The 24830-nt window shown below is 42.8% G+C and overlaps 1 protein-coding gene across 35 annotated transcripts in view; it reads right to left on the bottom strand.

The window, feature by feature from the left end:
• Abi3bp (ABI family member 3 binding protein) overlaps positions 1-14294 on the bottom strand; it is a 208344-nt gene extending 194050 nt beyond the window's left edge. For 18 of the 35 annotated variants that reach the window (XM_076549039.1, XM_076549041.1, XM_076549029.1 and 15 more), the window contains exon 1: positions 14084-14270. In XM_076549039.1, coding sequence (XP_076405154.1) covers positions 14084-14162 — 79 coding nt within the window. In that variant the 5' untranslated portion in view covers positions 14163-14270. Of the gene's footprint in view, positions 1-14083 lie in introns of all 35 variants that reach the window. The other 17 variants (XM_015989185.3, XM_076549010.1, XM_076549019.1 and 14 more) reach the window with 3 other exon arrangements.
• Between the last annotated feature and the right edge of the window lie 10536 nt (positions 14295-24830).

Raw genomic sequence — 24830 nt, 5'->3', positions numbered from 1 at the left:
AACAAACCTTTCCTTCCGTATTTTGATTTTGCCAAATATGTTGTCACCAAAAAAGTAACTAATGCATTAGTCATTCTGATAATTCAGTACCAGTGTTAATATTTAAATTGATGTTGCTATTCTTAAAACAATGTTTTGTTTTTAAATCACTCTCTTCAGTGAGAGACTAAAGGAAAAATTCTAAAGCACGCTCAATATGTTGGTCAACATTTTAATGTTTGTTGGACTTTCTTATTTTTAATCATAAGGAAAACCATACTAGCCTAGCATAAGATTAACATGTGCAATTGCACACTCTTCTGGATTCAGAAAATCAATTTATATAGTTATCTCTTTATATCCACAGGGGACTGGTTCTAGGACCTGTCACAGATGTCAAAATTCATGGACACACAAATCCCAATATAAAATAGTGCAGCATTTATATATAATCTATTCGTATCATTCTGTAAACTTTAAAACATCCCTGTATTACTTATAATACCTAATGGCATGCAACTGTTGTCATGTAGTGATTATACTGCATGCTCTAGGGAATAGTGGCAATAAAAAAGCTGAAACTATTCAGTACAAATGTACTTTGTCTTTCAAATATATCAGATTTACCATTAGTTGATGGTTTAGAAGTAGAACATGAAAGGATGAGTATATGGCTTTTTTTAATGTATTTGTTCTTAATATGGGTTAAGGATGTAAAAAAGTGGTTCAAATATGTCTAGCACAGGCTCATGTGTCTGAACACTTAGTCCCCATCTGATAGCCCTAACTGAAAAGGCTGTGCAAACTTTGGAAAGTAGGGTCTGGCTGAAGGAGGTGATTCACTAGAGGGTTGACCTTCAGGGCTATATCCCTCGGCATTTCAGGCCCAAGCTCTCTGTTGCCTGATCCACTGAGATTCATGAAGACCCAGCCACATCCTAGATTGTCGGGGAACACTCCCACACTTTCTCCTTGACGATGGACTGTACCTTCTGGAACCAGGAGACTAAATCAGCCCTTCCTCCGTTAAGTACTTCCATCAGGTATCTTTGTCTCAACAACAAGAAAAGTAACTAATACGAAGCTTCCAGCCAATGAACTCCATGAAGGTACTATGGTAGACATGCTGGACAGTCCTCCAGGGACAAGCAGTCAAAGTTGCAAAAGTAGGAGGGAAAGAAGGACCCAGCATTGTAATCAAAGGAAGAGGAAAATTTGGAGAGTACCTGTTGAGTGCAGGCCAAGAAAACTGTGAGCCAGAGACGGAGATCAAAAAGGGAAGCTGGTATGTTGAAATGCAATCAAATGCCTACAACTGTGGTCTGGCTGCCAATGCGAGGATCACATTTCCTGGGGACACTCTACAGAGAAGCACCATTTTGTGAAATGTGTGTTGCACGTCAAATAAAGAGAAACATGGTATTTGAATTTGAGGTGTAACTCGGCGAGCAACTAGAAAATGTTAACAGTCCTCTGTAAGTTTTTCAAAACATTAAACTATAACAACTGCAGTAGAACAAGCAGAAAACCTTGTAAAAATTGACACTAATAATGCCTATATACTGTTCCTTCTTCACAGGGCATCATGTCTTAATCTAGATTCGATATCACTTAAGAATGTACTATGAAGTAAAGATACAGTTATGGTTTATGCTGCCTGACCGATACAGAGAACGTCAATGTGTTGTTTTTGCAAGCTCACTGATGCTAAGATGAATGAGCAAGATACAGTATTTTCAACCCATTGGGGCTCTTAGCGTGACACACAAACAGCCTTCCCCCCAACAGGACAGAGTGTGCCTTGTCTTCCAAAGAAATGACTTTTGGTGCATTGCACACGGATGGAAAATCAGCTGTGAGGAGAGACACTGGCTGGAGTGGAGGCCCCGGACAAGGCACTGAGGACTCTTGTAGTAAGAGACAAAGGGATGAGGAGGGAGAGGAAGGAAAAGGAAGAGGCCAGGCCAGGATGGAGGCCAAAGGTTTAGGGAAAAAGGAACAAGGATGAGCAGAAAAAGAATTCCATGAGGTAACTCATCAGGCTTTGACCAAGTCAACCATGTACCTCAGCCAGATAAACTGTAGCAGGCATCCCAGGAGAAAGCCAGGCCACATGCTGGCTTATATCCCATGCATACGTGCAAGAGAGAAAACAAGCGAACAAATAAAAACTAACCAAGGACCATGGATGAGGGAAACAGTGGGAAGCTGATGGCTAAAGTTATGTTCAAAGCCTCTGCAGAGCCTTGGGTCCACTCCCCAGATCTTGTCTCTGGGGCTGGTATATCACAGGCCCAATTACTCTTTTCTCTCAGCATCATTTTCAAGAAGGATCTAAGCCATGGCCTGTGTGTTGCTCTCCCTCTGCCAAGGTGGGAGTGGAGTTTTCCGAAGGGTACTTGGTTTCCAGGCTCTTACCTACTTTGAATACAAAATGTCCTTGGCAGGCCCATGTGTTAAGGCCTGGATCCCCGGCTGGGAATGGTACTTTTGAGAGGTTCCAGAAAAATGAGAAGGTGGAAACTAGCTGGGGGTTGTAGTTACTGGAGGTGGACTCCAGGGGGCATCTTGTCTCTGGCTCTTTCCTGTATCCCTTTCTGGGCTTCCTCTTGGCAATCAGGTGAAGAACTGACATCATATGCGTACTTCTACCCCCACGATGTTCTATTCAAGCTCATGGGGCGGAGCAACCATGGCGTAAACACTCGGGAACCCTCTAAAGTTGTTTTCTTAAGGATTTCAGTCACAGCTGTGAAAAAAAAATAACTAACATACTGAACTTAAGAAAGAAACTATCAAACTCCTACATGGTGGAGTTGACACACCTTTAATCCCAGCCAGCACTCAGGAGGCTGAGGCAGGCAGAGCTCCATGGCTGGTCTACATAATGAGTTCCAGACCATCCAAGGCTACATAGTAAGTCCCTGTCTCAAAGCGGAGAAAGGAATGTAACTATCAGGGGCTGAGGAGAGGACTCAGTTGGTAAAGTGCTTGCTATATAAGCATGAGAACCTGAGTTCGAATCCTCAGCACCCAAGTAAAGGCCTGGCATGATGGCACATGTCTGTAATACCAATGCGGGAAAGCAGAAATAGGTGGATCCCCGGGGCTCACTGGTCAGCCAGCCTTGCTAATCAGTGAGCTCAGGTTCACTGAGAGACCCTGTCTCAAACAAATAAGGTGAAAAACATGGGGAAGCCACCTGATACCAGCTTCTAGCACCCCCTCTCCATAAACACCTCCACACATACAGACCATAGACAGAAAGAAACTATCAAAACTTTCATTAAAGTCACCCAATGTTATTTATTTGCAAAAGCAAATACTTTGTGACTGACATTTTTTATGCTCTCTTTTCAGAGGCAGGGAGAAAAATCTGACGTTCAAAGAGGATTGATTAACTTGCACAGGCTCCTATTTACTTTTGTTATTTACCCACGAACTATATTGTTACTTTTCAACATTTATCCTTCCAGTTCATAATGGACTACAGATTAAACCTCAACGGAGCAGCACGCACAGTATTGTAAGGCCAGTGGAAATATGAGGGTTTAGGGAAGACTTCAGTGAGAGCAGTCACCAGCGTGTCTGGGGAAGATGAACCGGGAGAGGAATGCAGGGGGGTTGATGTTCAGGCCGTCTGATGCTTTCTCCTGAACAATCTGGCTAGGAATGGCTTGACTCCATCCAGGAAACTGGAAGGAGACCGTCCTACACCACTGACAGCCTATTTGGAACAGGACAGAATTCCAGAGTTTCTGCCAGCGAGACTTTGGCAGCCATTCCAAACCCCTCCTTAAAGGGCAGGCTCCCGCCGCTCTCAGAGAAGGGAGGGCTGTGAAGCCTCGCCCAGCCCCACATGCTGCGTGTACAGTGGACGCTCAGCAGGAGCCTGTAGAACCGGGAAAATCTCTTATCGGCTAACAAAACGGGAAACTCAAAGGTTGATATTTAGGGGGAAAAGATATTGGAAACCACCCTGGCAGCTGTTTGGAAGCAAAGCTCTGGGGTCCTAGCAGGACTCCTTCCCCCGGTGAGGGGAGACCCGCCACTGTATGTGGGACCCAGACACATGCATTTGCAAGATGTCTGAGATCATAAGGCATTCATTCTATGAGTAGAAAATCATCCTCAATCTAAAGGTCAAAGACAAGCTAACTCATATAACCTGGCCTGATGGGAAGGGAGGTATGCTGCACACACTCAGGGATATACACTGCATACTCAGGGAGGTACGCTGAACACACTCAGGGAAGTACAGTGCACACTCAGGGAGGTACACTGCACACTCAGGGATGTATGCTGCACACTCAGGGAAGTACACTGCACACACTCAGAGAAGTACACTGCACACTCAGGGAGGTACACTGCACACTCAGGGAAGTATGTTGCACACTCAGGGGAGGTGCACTGCACACTGGGGAGGTACACTGCACACTGGGGAGGTACACTGCACACTGGGGAGGTACACTGCACACTCGGGGAGGTACACTGCACATGCGGGGAGGTACGCTGCACACACTCAGGGAAGTACAGTGCACACTCAGGGAGGTACACCGCACACTCAGGGAGGTACACAGCACACTCAGGGAGGTGCACTGCACATTCAGGGAGGTGCACTGCACACTCAGGGAAGTACACTGCACACTGGGGAGGTGCACTGCACACTCAGGGAGGTATGTTGCATACTGGGGAGGTACACTGAACACTGGGGAGGTACACTGCACACTCGGGGAGATACACTGCATACTTAGGGAGGTACACTGCACACTGGGGAGGTACACTACACACTCAGGGAGATATGTTGCACACTGGGGAGGTACGCTGCACACTGGGGAGGTACGCTGCACACTGGGGAGGTGCACTGCACACTCAGGGAAGTACACTGCACACTCAGGGAAGTACACTGCACACTGGGGAGGTGCACTGCACACTGGGGAGGTACGCTGAACACTGGGGAGGTGCACTGCACACTCAGGGAAGTACACTGCACACTGGGGAGGTACACTACACACTGGGGAAGTATGCTGCACACTGGGGAGGTACGCTGCACACTGGGGAGGTATGCTGCACACTCAGGGAAGTACACTGCACACTCAGGGACGTACACTGCACACTCGGGGAGGTACGCTGCACACTGGGGAGGTGCACTGCACACTGGGGAGGTACGCTGCACACTGGGGAGGTGCACTGCACACTCAGGGAGGTACACTGCACACTGGGGAGGTACACTGCACACTGGGGAGGTACACTGCACACTCAGGGAGGTACACTGCACACTGGGGAGGTACACTGCACACTGGGGAGGTGCACTGCACACTGGGGAGGTACACTGCACATGCGGGGAGGTACACTGAACACTGGGGGGGTGCACTGCACATGCGGGGAGGTACACTGCACACTGGGGAGGTGCACTGCACACTGGGGAGGTACACTGCACACTCAGGGAGGTGCACTGCACACTGGGGAAGTACACTGCACACTGGGAAGGTACACTGCACACTGGGGAGGTACGCTGCACACTGGGGAGGTGCACTGCACACTGGGGAGGTACACTGCACACTGGGGAGGTACACTGCACACTGGGGAAGTACACTGCACACTGGGGAGGTACACTGCACACTGGCTTCACTCCGTATTTTATATAGATTGGGTCCATGGGGTACTTTGCTTTTCTTAAAATACTACAAGAAGTCATTTTTGCCTACATGTCAGAGCTAAGGATGGATTAACCATGGAAATGTCAATTACTTAATGAAAATTTTTAAAAAAAATTATGGAGTACAAGCACCTGTCACCCCAGTTGAAGCGGGCACAGGAGGATGGCTGAGATCTGCTGGCCAGAACTCTAATCCCAGGTTCAATGAGAGACCTGTCTCAAGGGACTAAAGGGACGGGTTCTAGAGCAGAACACCCAACACCTTCCCCTGGGCTCTGCATGCCCCTACACACATGTGCAGATACCACACACATAATCCAATCACACACACACACACACACACACACACACACACACACACACACACACATTTGAGCACACACGAGGACCCACAAATTAAGATTAGCAACAGCTTCCTATAAAAGTATATGAGTTTTATGACCAAGTTTTTTAAAGATGTATTTACTAATTTAGTTGTGTGTGTGTGTGTGTGTGTGTGTGTGTGTGTGTGTGCACCTGAGTGAATTTAGTATTCCACATGGTGTACAGGAGCCTGTGGAGGCCAAAGGAGGGTGTCAGATCTCCTCGAGCAAGAGTTTCCGGGAGTTGAGAACCACCATGTAGGTGCAGGAAAAGAAGAGAAGCAAGATCAGTGAACACTCTTCACTGCCGAGCATCTCTGCTGCTCCAGCAGAACGGTGTTAAACAGAACCAGTGTCAAAGTCCCTGGGACAGGAAATGTATTACTCATACTTTTAATCCTAATATGATTTGTAGAGTATTAACTAGGTGATAAAAACAAATTTATTCATTCAATTCGGAAGAACACGATCACAGCTTCGCTGCCCTCACTTCTGAGATTTTTTTTGACGGAATCATGTGTTTTATCCATAAAGTTGATGAGGCACCACATGAGATTTATGAATGTAGAGTCACACCTAGGTGTTCACGCTAAGGAAAAAAAAAACAGTTTTCCTCAAGTTTTCTTATATGGCTAATAAGGATGTAGGAACTTTTTTTTTTCAAAACAATGTTATAAAACCCTGAAATAAAACAGCAAAAAGAAAAATCTCTTTTAAATTTATAGAAATTAACACTTAACCAATAAAATAATTTACCTGCAACTTTTAACTTAATCTCTTACACAGGAAGTTTTGCAAAAGCTAGAGGTCAGTAGTCTTCGGTCATGTCCAAAGCACCCGAGAATTATTTGTAAAATCTCTCAAGCCACACTAATTAAACAGTAGCTGCATAGAAGGCACAGTCTTACCTATATAGTTGAAAACGTTCAGTTTTTCTCATGTATAGCCAGGGTTGCTATTGCATAGCAAAAGCATGAATTAAGTCTCAGTTCTCTCTACAATTAATTTCTTTTTTTAAAGATTAATTTATTTATTATATATAGTATTCTGCCTGCATGCTTGCCTGCAGGCCAGAAGAGGGCACCAGATCTCATTACAGATGGTTGTGAGCCACCATGTGGTTGCTGGGAATTGAACTCAGGACCTCTGGAAGAGCAGTCAGTGCTCTTAACCTCTGAGCCATCTCTAGTCCCCTACAATTAATTTCTAATCCAACTAGAAGACGCTTGGAATCAGTGTGTTTGCCCTGTTTTTTTTACTGGGTGGGCCTCAGATGTATAGTCCTTGACAGGAAAATGATAACAAGCTGTTACGAATGTGTCTTGTCTTTTTCCTCCATTTTCAGAATTCCACAGGACAAACACTAGTGGACTTCGTTGTTTATGTGCTGAGAGGACCTCAAATCTGAGCTTAGTGCCAAGCATATGAAAGTACCACACCAACCACTAGGAATACATGCCAGGGTTTTATTAGACGGGAAAACGGTGGAGAACATGTCAGCAGTCTAACAATGGAAGGGTTTGGGTGGGAAACCCAAGCAACCACGAAGAGCTAGGGAGGGACTCCTGACTCTTTCTGTCCGTGAGACTTTGTAGTCTGGGACCCAGGGGCCACCCTTACCTGCCATGCGCCTTCTATGAATCACTCCAGGACAAGAAACACAAAAGGTGAGAGAAGCCACACACAGTGTGTTAGCATTCAACTGTCCATAGACCTCTTAATATTAAACATCATACTTTCTGATATTAAGTACTCCAGTATCGTGCTAAAAATGTTTTCTTTGTGCAATCTAGATTTTGCTTTGTGCACCGAGAACATGTTTTATTAATTGTTTTATTAACATAAAAGGGCTCTGAACAAAGGTCCTTTAGCTTATCCAAGTTCTCTTCATGACACCCAGTAATACAGTCCATATTCTTCTGCCAGACATGAATGTAACTTAATCTTAGGAATGTAACATAATTCCTATGTTTCCTCTCCAAGCCACCCCACAAACACCTCAGAAACCTGTTACGGGGACTGTGTAGCAAGTCTGTAAGTGTAGACTGCTTAATATGTGTTCATCTTTAGAGAAGAAGGTCATGGTTTCTTATGTCCTCCCCTTTGAGAAACGTGGCATCCACCAAGAGGCCTTTCATTGGGGAAAATATGCTTCATGTGTCTCTCCACGTAGACCAGGGAATCCAGGCATTGACTGGACTCTTTCAAACAGGAAGGAAGGTTCACGTTGGAGACGTTGGCTTTTCTAAGATACTCCCGTCAGTTCTCCAGGATTGCTCCTGAATTCACTCCAGCCATATAGGGACACTAACTGGCACCTGGCCTGTGACACATCTGTCATTAGTGGCTGAATTCTGTGGGAAGCTGATGGAGTGTTCATGCTCAACCCAGAGTGTTCCCTGGAGTCAAGTTCTCTGTGTTCACAGTTCCACTGTATGATGTCGGGACACGAAACAGCCTTTTGTGCGTTTATGGTGAGTTCATTTTAAGTTAACCTGGGGAATGCAACTCCCTCTAACCTCTGAGATGCTTCTAACCAAAAGCACACGGCAAACGTTTCAGACATTTACCTCTGTAATTATGTTACGTAAGGTTGTCATTTACATTCTGACTGCAGACCGTTCTAGGTACATGACCACAGAAGAAAGGCCAATACAGCCAAGGGCTGAGGTGATTCTGTCCAAAAACCAGTGAGACCCTCACACCAGTGGCCCTCCGTGGGCCAAGTTTTTCCTACCATATGATCTTAGAAGTAGATCCTTCCCAGCCGAGCCTTCGGGGAAAACCCAGTTCTAGAACCTTCACTGCAGCCTCGTGTAAGACCTTGAATGAGAATTCCCAGCAAGCCAGAAACTTTGCAACAATAAAACCATTTATTTCTGAGCTGCCTATTTCATGGAAACTTTTACACCGCAGCAGATAATGTACTACTGAAGGTAATAAAATACATCATAGGTGAGAGGATCATTTATATAAACACGGCATTAATCATGCTAGGTAACATAAAAATGTAGTTATATGTTTAATGTTATTTCAATAAAATCTATGTACTTAAGCCATTGTTTTCCGTCTTATACTTAGCACTTTCCTTTTGTAGCTGAAGCTACTTATTTTAGTTTATTACGCTTGTTAAAAGACAAGATTTTGTTTTTACTATGCTAGTAATCTCTCAGATTATCTTACTTCTTAATTTTTCCTTTATTTTAAGATTTATCAAATTCATTTCTTTCTTTTGCACCTGCATTCATCAGTGCCAATCAGAGAACAAGCAAAAACAATTCTTTTGGAGGCTGGTGACCCATATAGAACCAACTGGGTGGGTCACGTGACCTCAGTGGCTCTCCCTTCATTAGATACCCCACATTTGCCTTAGACCAGTGGTTCTCAACCTGGGGTCACAACCCCTTTGGGGGGGTCAAAAACCCTTTCACAGGGGTCACATATCAGATATCCTGCATATCAGATATTTACATTGTGATTTATAATAGTAGCAAAACTACAGTTATGAAGTAGCAACAGAAATAATTTTGTGGTTGGGGGTCTCCACAGCATGAGGAGCTGTATTAAAGGGTCGCAGCATTAGGAAGGCTGGGAACCACTGGATTAGACAAACCTTTTGTCAACCACTAACCCTATAGAAACAGCTCATCTTTTTTGCTATAGTATTGATGAACTGTATTATCAAACATTTGCTTGCGGCCCATTAACTTGAAGGAAAACAGCCAAAATTCCTTAATATTTTGTATCTCATAGCTCAATAGAGCAGTCTATTGAATGGATAACTAATGAACATATACTCAACATCACCAAATTTTAATTTAAAACATTGGTTTCTAAACTTAGCCTCAACTGAACTATATTTGATTATTTGATCCTTCCTAATGTACAGTTTTTAAAGCACAGTTGGTCTCATTCAGTCTTACCTAGATTTCAATAATTAGTACTTGAATAAACAAACACATCAAGAAATCATTAGGACTAGAACTATAAACATTTAAAACTATAAAAACCACTAACATAAATTTCCTGTGCTTTTACAGCCCTTTTCAGTTGAATCTTTTCTTCCTATGTACTCTTTAATACTGCCCCAGAAATACACAAATACATTATTCTAGTTAAATCAGCCCTTAGCCAGCCGAGGCAGGACACCTTTAATCCCAGCACTCTGGAGGCTGAGGCAGGAGGATCTCTAAGTAGGCCAGCCTAGTCTACAGAGCGAGTTCCAGGAGAGCTAGAGCTACACAGAGAGACTTCTGCCTAGAAAACAAAAAATAAAAATAAAAAAATAAAACAAAACAATCCCTCTACCCAGTGGGTGTTAGCCTTCTCATCTTCCCACTTCCTCACAAATATCACCTGTCCTTTAGAGAGATGGACCAAGGTCTTTGAGTGACACATTCTTTTATCCAGAAGGACTTTGTGGAAAGTAAGAGCTAGTCCCAAGGGGAGTAGCTGGCAAGTTCACAGGAGTCTCTGAAAGAAGGTACCATCACCTCCCAGCCAAATTCTTCCTCGCCCCAAATACTCTTATCTCTCAGCCCCATCCTTGGTGTCCTTAGGATGCTTGAGTTCTCTGGTCTGAGTTGAGTCCTTCGAGCTGTTCTCAAAGCTCAGGGGCTTTGTGCAAAAGGAGGAAGATCTCACTGCACTGGAATCACCTCTTCTATCCAATCAAGCCCACTAACCAGTCAGCTACCTGAAGACTTTTTTATGATTCATCTGTCGACTTTTTAAAAAAGATTATTTTATTTTTAATTGACAGAGATAGAGAATCTATTTCTGGATATGAGTATGTGTGCTGGTACCCATGGAGGCCAAAAGAAGGCTTTGAATCCTCTAAAACTGGGGTCATAGCCTTTTATATAACAGTACTGCTCCCTATGGGTGCTAGGAACGGAACTCAGGTCCTCTGCAAAAGTAGGATGTGTTCTTAATTGCTGAATCATCTCTCCAGCCTTCTGTGTACATCTATCTTGCCAAGGACTTCTACTCTTTTGAGTAACAACTCAAGGCAAAGAGCCAGTTGCTTACTACCTCTGCCATGTGCCCAGGACTCCACATCCCACAGTCACGTGATCACATTCCTACTTTGTGTCTGTCCTGTGGGCAGAGGATGGTCAGGACACAAGGCAGTGGATGCCATCCCCAATGTTACCATATGGAACGGCACTTGCCGATCTTGTCACCTCTCCATCAGGAACATGCCTTCTCGCCTGCGATTGCACACAACTCTTACAGTTTGGATACGAGATCCAAATCAATAAATTGCCAAAGCATATAGTCATCCATGTATAAAGATAAGGAAGGATGCATTATTAATAGTCTTTAAGTTTAAGCTTTTAAAAACAAAAATTTTCTAACAACGTATTTTTAGAATAAGATATGTGTCTAGATATGTAAACAGTCATATGACATGTAACAAGTGAGTTCTTACAAATAACCAAGTAAACGTATATGTTTATTTATAGTACACATATAAAATGATGTTATGCTCTTGGGATATGCTGCAAGGTAATTTTAAGGGTGTTGTAGTCTATTTTCCTCTATTTTATGAGGAAGGGTATGATTCAAGGGAGAGGTAGCATTCCCATGTACGCTGCAGACCTGATTACTAGAATAAGTCAGAGGTCCTGTTTACCTGGCAGGAAGCAATGTTAGTGTTTGGTCCTGGCTCCACCATTAACGTGGGAAGTTACTAAAACTCCCCTATGGTGGGTGTCTTCATTTATAGAAATAGTTAAGATAAGCCAGTGTTATCCAAATACTGGCCTGTGACGAAGTTCTTAATCAGTCTTCAATAAAATGAGAAAAAAAGATGGAAAATGGACCAACTAGTTTGTCTAGTTAAACTCATTTATTTTTTAAACTTATGGAAATGGCTTGCTTTTCTGAACAGAAAGATTTCTCCCCCTGCTTGAGCAAAAAAAAGCAAACAAAGCAAAAGTGAAGTATGACCCCTATTAATATAACCCTGCTAGTCAGACCTGCATGCATTTTTACTGGCCCATAAATGCAAAAATCTGGGATGGACTGTGTTCAGTGGTCATTAATGTCTAGCTCTTAAATTCCATGCTCTTCTTAAGTACAGATGGTCTTAAACTCTAAGGCAGTAAGGAATAACCTGTCCTAACACCTTTTCAAAAGGGAGCTGTCACAGACAGCCTCTGGAAAGATATCATAGCTGTTTGACTAGAAATGGGACTATCATTCAAATGGGTTTGGTAAACAATGGGTTAAAAGGGTAGACTTTTTTTTTTTTTCATGAGAAATGTTAGATCATCTAGGATGGTAACATCAACTGCGGGGGGGGGGGGGGCGGGGGGGGGGGTAAGAAAAAATAAGCATGAAAAGCTCCCGAAGTTATTGAAGGAAAACATCTGCCCACCCCCCAACTATTGTAGGACATTCTGGAACACATTTTAACTAAGGTGACCAGCTTAAAGAAATGTCCTCAAAACCTTTTAATAAAATTAAAACAAAGGGATTTACCATTTATTTTATAATCATTATAACTGGATGTTTCATTGATAGTAACCAAAACTACAGATTGTTAAAATATTTCCAAAGAAACCTGGATGCAAACACACACTGATGGGCAATACACTTGACAAGAGTTTTGTTCCAGTTATTGACAAATATGTATGCTTTATCATTACAAGCAGAGGCGACTTGTACCTAGAGGTCTCTATCGAGTGCCGTGACCGGAAAACTAAGGCACTTGGAAGTAACATAACTATGTAGTGACCAAACTTGTTTATCACTCCTACACAGTAAATATGGAGTAAAATAAAAACACCTGTCAGGATTGAAACTAAAAAACAATAACAAAAAAAAAATACCCACAGGTTCCTCTTAAATGGCAATGCTATTAAAAGTTACAGCAATGTAAACAATTAATTATGGATTAAGTCACACTTTATTATGATCAAGGAACCAAACTCACAGTAGAAGAAAAATCAAATGGTGCTTGATTTCTATTTTTTTTTCATAATCATTAGCTCAAAACAGAGGTTTTCTTCGCCATTTATTGCCGCTCTCATCCTCATGTGAGACTCTAACTAGCCAAATGCTTCCGCCTTCACATTCTGGATTCAAGTTTCACTTTACCAACCAAAAGAAAGGACACTTTGCATTTGAGACAAGGTAACTGTAGGCTGAAGCTCCAGGGAGAGGACACAGACATGGCCCTTCAGCACTCTGACCCCCAGCTTTTCTTTTGGACTTGACTTTGAGTCTGTGCCCGTGTGTCACCTCTAATACCACCCACCATAACTGTACGGTAAATTCCAGCCTGGTTTTCATAATCCTGCTGACTACAGCAGTCTGCAGCCGTAAAAAGCCTCCACAGACCTGAAGTGTCTCAGCAAAGAAGCAAAAGTGTACTCAACACTGACGTTCACAGACAGGACAAGGCGAGAGCCTCCTGATTTACTGTTAATTGGTTTCAAAGATTGCTTCTAGGGTCTAAATTTAGAAAAATTACTTCTCTTTTGATGACTTTTGTAAACAAAATACCAACACTAAAATAAGCAGTTTAGGCAGGAGAAGGGGGAGTGTCCTGTCCAGCAAATCAAACCTTCTTCCAGAGGCCACTGGGGAGCCCTGACTCCTGCTACCTCGGGATTTTACTTGGGTCTGACCTGGCTACACTCCCTCAGTCCCTACGCCACAGGTATGCTTGAGACCTACGCCAAAGAGTCCATCTTTCAGAACAAGCTTTTCCCAAAGCTTTAGCCAACCAGCCACTGTCTCTGCGGATGGGGCTGAAAGCACTCAATAACTCTAACAAACTACAACAGCCGTTTTTATAAGCCGATTTGATAGACAAACACTGTAGTTTGAATTCCACTACCTCAGCTGCTGTGACCATGCTCCATTAGAGTTAGAAGGAGCTGCCAACAAAGTTAATAACAGGGGTCCAAGAGAAAACAACATTGAAATCGCCCCCTGTGAAAGGCCTTCGGCTTTCTGCAGGATAATTCAATTCCCCCATATTGTAAAGCAGATCATATTTCATATCAACAGTTAAAAACAAGCAACTCTTAATCGTACTTTAAAAAGACAAAAGATGCAAGCTACTTGCCTTTTGGCAATTTCTGTGCATTTCCCAGGGCAAGGGCAATACTTCCACAGAGAAGCAGACACCCCAGGCTGGAGAGCATGTTGCATTTGCCTGCTCACACGGGGAGTGATGCTCCTGGGTGCCTTGCAAGCCTGGAACTGCATTTAAGTGGACCGTCCTCCACTGACAGAGGCGGGCGGGCGGGCGGCTGCACGGAGCTCTGCCGTGGGCTTACTCACAGGGGGTGGAGACAGGATGACATCACACCCTTTCCCACACACTCAAAAAAAAAAAAGTAGGCACAACAGCAAAAACATATCATCACATTTCCCTCTGCGGCGTTGTAACTGTCTGCCTCCTCTGTTTCCTCTGATACAAGAACTGCAATTATGACCAATTATGACCACTCTGTTCAGGAAAGAACTTCTACCCAGGCCACTTTGAAACAGTTGATGAACTAGTTTAAAGAATAAAAAGGCATACTTAGACCCATCCAAACATTAACATATAAAATGGAATTTTATTAAGAAGGAAACTGTTTTTAATTAGCCAGGAAACCAATCCAATTCCTCCCTTCTAAACGGGAGTAAATCCATGAAAATATACTTTGAACTATTCTGCAGGTCTAACATTATGAGAAGCTTCAAAAGAGAGTCCTAAGCTCTACAGTTGTACACTGTGTACACAAGCATACACACATGGAAATACACACACATTGTGTGCATATAGGTGTATGCACATATTCCATAGGTGTGGATGTGGAGACAGAGAGGTAGTACACTACCTGATCCCCACACTGAGCTAGCCTCCGGTGTGGATGTGGAGACAGAGAGGTAGTACACTACCTGGTCCCCACACTGAGCTAGCCTCCGCAACCACCTCTGGCAGGGCGGCAATGTAGGAGCTATGGTGTTATCAATCTCCATATTCGCAGTAAGAGAACTGAGGTATGGAAAGAAAAGGTGTTCCAACCAAACAGGGTCTACTGAATAGTAATTCATACAGGCTTTGGAAGATCCCCCTTAACTGCTTTGAACAAACTTCTTTGCTATGTTGTCAACACTGTCTATATGCCAGGGCTTGCTCCCTGACAGACCTTCATCTAATCAATTTACACATTGCTAAGGCATTCATTCTTCAGACCCATCTATGATGAAGGCATTGCGACCACTCTCATTTTTGATAGAAAACCCAACAGAAGGAGATGAAGGAAAAGACTCAGTGTCACGGCACAAGTCCATAATGCTGGCATTTAAGTAGACCATGTGGCCAGAGCCTTCTAGTCTACCTTCTTAAGCTTTAAATTCTAAAATAAAGATGAGGGCTGGGGACATGCATGGCTCCCTCAGTAGAGTGTCTGCTACCCAAGCATAAGGCCCTTGGTTCAGATCCTACCACCCACAGCAAAAGCCGAACACCACAGCACACACCTGTAATCCCAGCCACGGGGAGACAGACAGGAGGAGCCCTGGAGCTTACTGTTGCAGCCAGTCTCACTGCATGGGGGAGTTCTAGAGTCAGTGAAATCTTGTCTCAAAAAATCAGGGTGAGAGTAACCGGAGACATCCCGTGTCAGCCTCTGGCCTCCAGAGGCACTTGGAGACACAGGTGCACAAACCTATCCATGCACAAGTGCGCAAACACATGAACGCATAGACGGGCAGGCAGTACCAGTTTTATCAACTCGCTAACAGCATCTTTGTATGGACCGTAGTGTCTGGCACACAGAAAGCATATACAATAGCGGTTGCCGAACACAGTCATAAATGACAGCAGCCAAGTCCATAATGAAGAAGAGTCATAATGGCTGCGTTTATCTGGAAAGCCCTTGAGTGTGTCCTGTTCTGCTACACTACGTTGCCTCAGTCACAACCTGGGGCGGCCGGATTCACTCAAGGCTTCGAGTGTGTGCATGTCCATTCCAATTCTTTGAAAATAGCTTATCTCAGGAGTTGCTATAACTAAACCAAAATCAGCCCGAGGGATGTAGGATGGCATCAGTCAAAGGAAGTGCAATGGAGTGGCTTTCCAAGAGAAAGAAGGAAGCCTAAAGAGACGGTGGCATCTTCCAAATACAGTGAGGGGAGGAACAGGCTGAGGTCATCTGTGGCTGACGGCCTGAGCCCTCACCATAGGAATGTCCTGGCACCGGCTTCGGAAGGGGCTGGGGGTATTGAACATGTTTCTCGGCTCTGATTTTCTGCTTGAACAGGCAGCTCCCTGCAACCTGAAATTCACGCTCACCCAGCGGTCCCTGCGGGCTCTGCGGTCTATAGCCCATAACCGCCAGGCTACGCCCGTGAGGCCAGCGCCAAAGGAAAGGAGAGATTCCTAAGGAAACAAACCTAGCAGAAATGGTGTAAAGGCGACTCGTTCTTCCAAACAGCGTGTGTGACGCTGACGCAGGACTTAGGTAATGGAATTCAGGGATCAGACTCAGCTTGGCCAGCAGACGAAGCCCAGTCCACATTAGAAGTCATTGTTTGCCGTTTGGAACCAAATGGACACCGGTGAAATGGAGGCCCGCCTCTAAGATTTTGTCAGGAAATAACGGTTGCGCTGCCATAGCCAGTAGGACAAACAGGCATTCAACAGACAGACGGACAGTGTGAGAGAGCTCAGGCCAGGGACAGGGCGTGGCTTGAAGAAATGGACCTCACACACAGGATGTTTCATTGTGACTAGAAAATATTCTGTCTTCAGAGTCCCAACACAAACAGGATGAACACATTCTTCCTCACATGAATAAGCCTTAGGGCTTTTGGTCACATAATCATAGGAAGGTTTTAGGCTATTCACAAGGAAAAATTGAACCTGACCTTGGGCACAGTGGAGATGACTTTGGGATTATTTGTGCGAACTCCAATAGGTTTCTCCATCTCCACTATTTAGATGACTTTTTAAGGCCCAGCGTCTTTCTTGAAAATGTAGAAATGCCAAACTCCAAGTCCTTGTGGGATGATAAGACTACTCTATTCGTTGTCACTGATATTTGTGAAAGATCATGAATCTTTAGGAAAAGAAAAAAAGAATCTTTAGGAAGATCTATTTGAAAAGCACACAGATGTCCTGATTATGGCCGTTTTTATGAAAATCTAGATCACCTGTTTCTTGATTATCACTGTCCTCGCTGTCTAGAAGAATACAATAGGGACATGGGAAGCACGTGTCAAAGGAAACACAACTCTCAGATTCCCGAGAATTCTCTAAGAGTGAGTCCTGGATTACTGCATTGAACACTGGAATACAACCCGGAATGTAGCTGCTAAGCCAGGTCTCCGAGGACCCTTCCGTTTCTACAGCTCTTATGGCTCATTCCCGATGTTTTAGGCTGTCTCCTCAAAAGAGGGCACTGCAACAGCCTTGGAAGATGGAACTATGTTATCATAAATGTAACATCCGTCTAGAGCAAACAGAATACATGGTCGTCTCCCAATTTGTTCCTGTTCTGTAACATACAGCGATCACCTATATTTATTTGTGTTGCTCTATAGAGAGTGGAAATCCAAGCTCTGATGAAATCACTTTTCAAGCTACTGTTACTGTTATGAGTAACACACTGGCCTTTGCCTTTGACCCAGGAATCTTGTGCCTCACGCCAGCATCCGTAAGCAAACGTGTGCTTTCTTGTGCATACGGTAAAAATCTTAGACTTCTGCAGGTCTGACAATAATTGGACCACTTTCAAACATTTGATTAGATCTTGCTTCATTATAATGACTACATTGAAGTCCACTGTAAGAATTAGCTGTGACCCTCAGTGTGCACTGTGTTGCTAGATGTTGCTTATGAAACCATATATAGTCTCTTTATTGTAACACTACAGAAAGTCTCTGACTGCTTTTCTCTCTAAAACTCTTGTGACTGGTTATTTTAGCAACCGTGTGTTCTCTCTGTAGCACTGTAACCACGCTTCCCTTTCTGCTCAGATTCCTAGAAAACCAGTGCCAAGTTTATCCCCACCCACACTGAGTGTATAGGTCTACGATGTACATTTTTAAAACATCATTCCTGCCTCTATTTTTTACCCACACACTCATTTCTTGCTTATTTTACTAAGAGTCCTAATTTATGTGACTTTCAAAGTTGTTTTAATTTCTTCTGGACCAAGGTAAAGTACAGCCAACTATCCCCACTCACAGGAGCTGTGTGAAGAACGTGTTAGACGTGTGTGAAGTCGAAACCTGGGGACCTGTTCTCTGTTTTCCCTTTCTACAAACAGTAGACACTAATGGCATTTATTACAATAGCCACATCGCCTCAACACACACACAGTCTCTTGGGAGGTGGGAAGGAAATGCATGCGTCTAGAGGACATCTAGAACACAGGTCTAAATAGATGTCATGCTCTTCAGTCTTTCCCTGCTGGTCTTTTAATTGCTCCAGATCCCAGGCTTCAAATGAAACTTACATAAATCTTTCAAATCTTGGAAGTGAACTGCTAGCAGCAATTTAACCTATTAGTCCACTATTTTTAGTCTCCAGTATGTTAGAAACCGTGGTAGAGGGTTTTTAAAAGCTTATATACATTTGCAATTAATACCATCTGAAGGTATGCTGTGGTTTTTAGGGATGCTAATAAAAATACTTTTAATGTGACTCAGTCTAAATGGGAAACCCAGCATTCTGCCTTTCAGCCCAAACCTCATGTCTATAATTACTGTGTTGAACGAGACTTATGATCCAACTGGACAAGCATCCTGCTCCAGTGAGGGTACACTTGGCCAGAGCATAGAACTTTCTGTCATATGCTTTACAGAGCACAGAAAAGTACTTAAGTGTTTGAGTTACATTTACAGGTCTTTCTTCAATCTATCTGAAGGCATCTTGACCTCTAGCTTCAGGTTTAACTATCTTGAGGTAATTAACAACTTTTATAAAAGAATGAGAAGAATTCTTGCTTTGGTATGGAAAGACCAAACAGCCATTAAATGTTCCATCTCTAGGTTGTGAAGTTGGCCTCTGGCCCAGCTTAGTGTCTATAAACACAACAGAATACCAGAGAGTAGGTAATCTGTAAACAACAGACGTTTTTCCTGCAGATCCAGTGGTGATGACCAAAGCCATTGGTGCTTACATGTGGCAAGATCCCTTGAACCAAATCCTAGTATAGTGAGCAGTATCATGTGAGAAAAAGGAATAGACTCAGGTTTATAATACTTCTGTTATCTTATTATTTCACTCTCTGATCATGACAATAACCCATTTTGATGGCATATCTACACCACATAATCAATCTCTTGTTAGACCTACCCTCAACAATTTCTCATTGAAGACTACCCTCAACAATTTCTCACTGAAGACTACCCTCAACAATTTCTCATTGAAGACTACCCTCAACAATTTCTCACTGAAGACTACCCTCAACAATTTCTCATTGAAGACTACCCTCAACAATTTCTCATTGAAGACTAAGTTTCCAACCCATCAACTTTTAGGTACACATTCAAGCAATAGATTCTCCTTTGTATCCAAATTCTACTTTCTTGGAGGTGCTAAGTACCTACCTAACATTACATAGGTAAAAAGATTATCTCCTATGAGCTTCAAAGGATGTAAAATGGGTTGAGTCATAAGTCCAGTAAGAAATAAAGGCTAATACCAGAGACGGGATCTGAACAGGTAGGTGCTTCAAAACTGGGTCCCGAGAGCCAGACTGCAGCAAAGGGATGTGAGGCCGGGGGAATGCAGGCAGAAGAGGACAGGAAGTTGTGTGGTGACCCTGGAGACCCAGCCTTGACAGGAGCATCTCCTACTCAAGCTGATTTTAACACTGCCTGTGAGGTGTAGGAGGGCCTACTCCACTTCCCGGGATAAGATGGAGTCAATCATGACCACAGCCTCACCACCTCCAACGCCCAATTCTTTTGAATGATTTCTCTCTGTAAACTTCCCAACTCTGAAATATCTTTCTTAGGTGAGACTAAGCTGATTGCAAACAGGGTTCTAGCCATGGAAGGATTTTCACACAACTGTGAAGATAGGCACTTGTGGCCTATAGTAAAGAAGACACTGAAATGAAAAACAGGACCACATTTCAAAGGAAAAGACAGACTCTGAATTCAACTGAAAAGTGTGTTCTGATGCTAAGGAGAGGAAGTATGAATAGTCTAAACTGAAAAAAAAAGAGATTATTCTTAGAAAGTGATGGTTAATTACTGTAGGATTTAAAGTAATTAGCACCAACAAGGACAGAAAAGGTATGAATCTTTAATTAGTGGTGTTCCATATTTTTAATTTATGAGGCAAAATTTTCTCCTCTTTTTTCTGGCTAAAAGTAATTGTGTTTGGGTATGGGGGGGGTAGAGTAATACTGTGACAGAACATGCTTAGCATGCATGCCCTGGGGTCTGGGTTCAAATTTTTAACTACAACTCAGAGTTAAAGAAAAGAAGAGTGATATCTACAGTGAATGTTTTAGGACTATTTCAAAGTCAAGAATCACACTATGTGTCATAATTATCTGAGGGTGACAGTGACTTTTTGAATAGCAGCCACTGTTCACACAGTCTCTCAACAATACACCAAAGCCAGGTAGCATTATCTCACCAAGCCACAAATCACCTAAAGTCCCCATTACTTTAGCAGAGAAGACGGGGAGACTGGAGCCCATACAATGTTTCTCACGGTCAAATAGTGAGGTCTCAAAATGATGTCCCCCATTCTCAGTCTAGAGCACAAACATTCCAATAAGTAAATTTTATTGAAGATTTCTTATTGAGACAGAGAAGCAGCTAATTACCTAGCAGGCAATCCTAACTATTCACCCTTTAAAGAAAATACAGAGTCCACTGCCTCCCAGTTGCTTCCAAATCTCTTTCATTTGTTCTTGTTTTCCAAAACCTTTCCTCTCATTTTTCTCCAGAAGGATTTGTCTTTCTCTTCAACATGTGTAAAACCCACAAAGAGACAACAAATTAATGACTTCTTATTCCTCTAGCCTTTCCCTCAGAGCACTCAAGCTTATTTTTGTTTCCAAACTCACACATTTTCATATTACATTGTCTGATCTTCATTAGCAACCTCGTGAAAGTTTTTTTTTTTTTTGATAGAGAAGTGATGGCTTAAACCATTTAAGAGACTTGCCCAGTGGGCACAGTAAAGTTCACAAGCTTTATGTTTCACAATCTCCTGGGACTTACAGTACCAAAGGCATTCCTGATTTGCTATTTCATAGCCAAAACTGTATTTTAGAGAATTCTTTTGGCAGATAAATAAGATGTAAATATCATTTACAGGCCTTTATTTTAAGGCTGAGAGGTAGATATCACCGGTAAGTCTGCCTTAGACTCCATGAAGATACTCAGGACAGACTGGAGGATGGGACAAAAATCGGAGTCTGAGGAAAATGGAATGCAGGAAGTTACAGCCAGGAACACCCTGAGGACTTTACAGAGACCCAGCTTTAGACTCATCCTGGGGGACATTCTGTAGAAGACCTTACTTTCTTGTGTCTTTGTCTTTTCAAGTCCAACAATCCCTTCTTTGTAGCTTGCTTTTATTTTTTTCAGATTTGTTTATTTTCTTAATTATATTTGTATGGGTGTTTTGCCTGCACATATATCTGGATACCATATGCATGCCTGGTCCCACAGAAGCTGGAAGAAGGCATTGGATTCCCTGGAACTGGAGTTAAAGGTGGTTGTTAGCAGCCATGTGGGTGCTGGGAATCAAACCCAGGTCTTCCAGACAAGCAGTCAGTGCTCTTAACCACTGAGTCCTGTGTCCATCCCCCTTTTTACCTTGCTGTTAGTTCCTTATTCTTTGTCTAGTACCACCTAAAAAAACCACAATAATTTAAAGAACAAGAAACAGCCTGAGTTATTGCTGATTCATGTACATAAATTTTATGGTTTGATTGTTTGTTTTTAGCTTTCTATGGTTCCACGCTACAAAGCAAAATGATTCTACTCAGGCCGTAGGCCAACTACCCATAATCAAACAGAATCCTGGTAGAAGAAAGGGTTGCCTCTCTAGAGAATTTCTTCTCAATTACTATCCCAGGAAAATCCTTCTCCCACCCCCCCACCCCCCACTTTTCCATGTTAAAATAAAAGGGCATGGCCTTCCTTGAAATTACATGATTCACCCAAAACATCTGATGTTAATTTCAGGAAGAAGGCTTGAAATATAAAAATGTGTAGAAAGCAACAGGGAGGGTCTGATAGAGAGTCCAGGGGATGAGATATGGCAACTCTGTAGCTGGGTGTATCATCAGCTGTCACTGTCTGAACTAAAAACTGGTACCCTTTAACTTACAAAATGCCCTTTTCCTAGCAATAATGCTCACTTGGGTCATCACATAAGATGACATCAGTAGGGTCCGGAAATCTTCCCAGAGCACTAGTGTTTCTTACAGCAAAAATCCCAAGTACCTATCAGCACAGTATCCACTGTATTCATTGTTGTGTGACAAAACTTTACCTAGGGAGACACAACCCACATGTCTGCTCACCACAGATAAGAAGCCAATTGACAGACCAAAGGACAGAGACAACCAAAATCCATCTTGGTGAACCATGGGCTTTATTGGGGTTATTTACTGGAATATTAGTGAAGAGTCACTTACAGGATCAGAAATGACTCAGATACGTTGTATCACCAAAACTCACTCCAGCATGGGCAACAGCTCACAAAAAGTTGGGAATCTAGGCAGCTTAACAAGGTGGAGAGTGTTCCTTCCAAGTGACTTGGTTGGTCTAAAGCTCTTCCATGCTGCTCAGCTGGTTTCTTCCTCTTCCAGGCAGCTGGTCTGGTCTCAGAGTCATCTTAGCAACTTGGCTTGTCTGAGAGTAGTTTTCAGCAGTCTTTATTGCTTACTCCTCAAAGGAGGGGCCTAGTGAATCTGCTGAGTTTCAGGGACTTCCTGAAGCTATTTTGAGTTGTTTACCTTCCTACTTAAGAAGCTTCACAGTAGGATGGTATGTTTCAATGTTAGAAAAAACTTATACAACATTAATAAAATTCTTTAACCCAATCTGAAGCCCCCTGACATGATAAGTAAGAATCACCCAGCCCTCTCACTCAGTTTGTCATTCCTGTGCAGACAAAAAAAAGAATTCTCCCTATTAGTAGACTAGGTGGACTGACATGTTCCATTTATTTGTCCAATATCCATAAAGACCACATAGAATACATGGAAACTCAAGAGTCTTTAGCTCTTTTCTGAAGATACTGGTTTCTGGGATTACACAATGAAAGAATTAGAAATACTGGAAATATTTAATTCTCCTTCCATGTTTGACTATGGTTTGTCTCCATCAAAAGTCACATTAGACTAAAGTACTTGATTAAGAAATCATTTGATTCAGGTATTGGACAAAGGGATCTATACAGGTGGTAATGAGGCACTGGGGGTGTGACCAGCAGAAGAGATTAACGGCCATCTCATGGGAGCTAGGACTCCAAGAATGGTTTAGGTCCTGTAGGGTTGGGTTGTTATGAGAGTTTAAAGCCAACATCTACCACCTTTTTGTTAAAGGTGTGTGCCACCACTGCCCGGCTCTGTTTTCTCTCCTAGACTGAGTCAATCTCATGTAGTTCAGGGTGGTTTTGAACTCCCAGAGATCCAGATGGAGCTCTGCCTCCTGAGTGCTAGGATTAGAGGTGTGTGCTACCACTGCCTGGCTTCTGTGTTTAATCTAGTGGCTTGTTCTGTCCTCTGATCTTCAGACAAATTTTTTTAGGCACACAATATATCGCCACAGTTCAGCGTGTCTTAAGTCCAATTAGAGAGCTGGTGGTTACTACCAAGGTGTGTGTGCCACTACTGTATCCTTATGGCTGTCATTCCAATGCTGGTTGTTATTGTGGTTCATAAGCTTCTAGGTTAATATCTTAGTTGCTGTAATTCAGAAGTGAAACAAAAGTGTCAGCAGACTAAATTCAGCATATCAGCAAGCAGCACTCTATCTTTTTCTGAAGCTCTTAGAGAACATCTGATTCTCTGGATTTGTCCGTTTTGATAGCCTGAGTTCTTGCTTTCAACTCACCTTCAAATTCAGAGCTTCTCTCTGGTATTACTTCCATCTCAATCTCTCTGTCTCTCTGTCTCTCTGTCTCTCTCTGTCTCTCTCTCTGTCTCTCTGTCTCTGTCTCTCTCTCTCTCTCTCTCTCTCTCTCTCTGTGTGTGTGTGTGTGTGTGTGTGTGTGTGTGTGTGTGTGTGTTTGACTTTTCTGATCTCTCTTCCATTGTTAAAGGCCCCTATGACTACATTGGGTCCATCTAGATAGTCAAATGTAATTATTGTCATGGCCCTTGAACTATTAGACTTGCTTTCATCTGCAGCTTTTTCCTCCTTTGCTGTACAACTTAACATATTCAAGGTAATGTTTCTGTGAAATTCCCAAAAGAAGCAAAGTTTCTCCACAACTGCTCTGACAAGATGCTTCAAGGGTTGTGAAGAAATGTGGATGCTAAATACAAATATCTTAGCCTGAGGTTGTTAAAAAGAGACTAAAAAGGCACAGTAGAAAATATAAACATGGCATTTTCATTGAATCCCTTTCAAATCCATTATATATGGATGCTAACTGAGGATGCTCAACATAGAAGCATTTTTTAAATGTAAAAGGTGTGTTAAGACATCTGTCCTAAATACCTTATACATTTGAGCACATGGCTTTTCCCACACCTCTAGTATGTAATGTAATCAGTTCATCTACACAATGAGAAACTCTTAATGGTTTTCTAGTAGTTTTCTATAACTACTAGAGCCTTATAAATATTTATATACTTTGACTCAATAATTCACATGGAAAACTATTT

Source organism: Peromyscus maniculatus, chromosome 12, assembly GCF_049852395.1.
Source record: "Peromyscus maniculatus bairdii isolate BWxNUB_F1_BW_parent chromosome 12, HU_Pman_BW_mat_3.1, whole genome shotgun sequence".
Taxonomy (NCBI): Eukaryota; Metazoa; Chordata; class Mammalia; order Rodentia; family Cricetidae; genus Peromyscus; species Peromyscus maniculatus.
The sequence above is the reverse complement of the archived record's forward strand: the minus strand, read 5'-3'. Positions and strand labels throughout refer to the sequence as shown.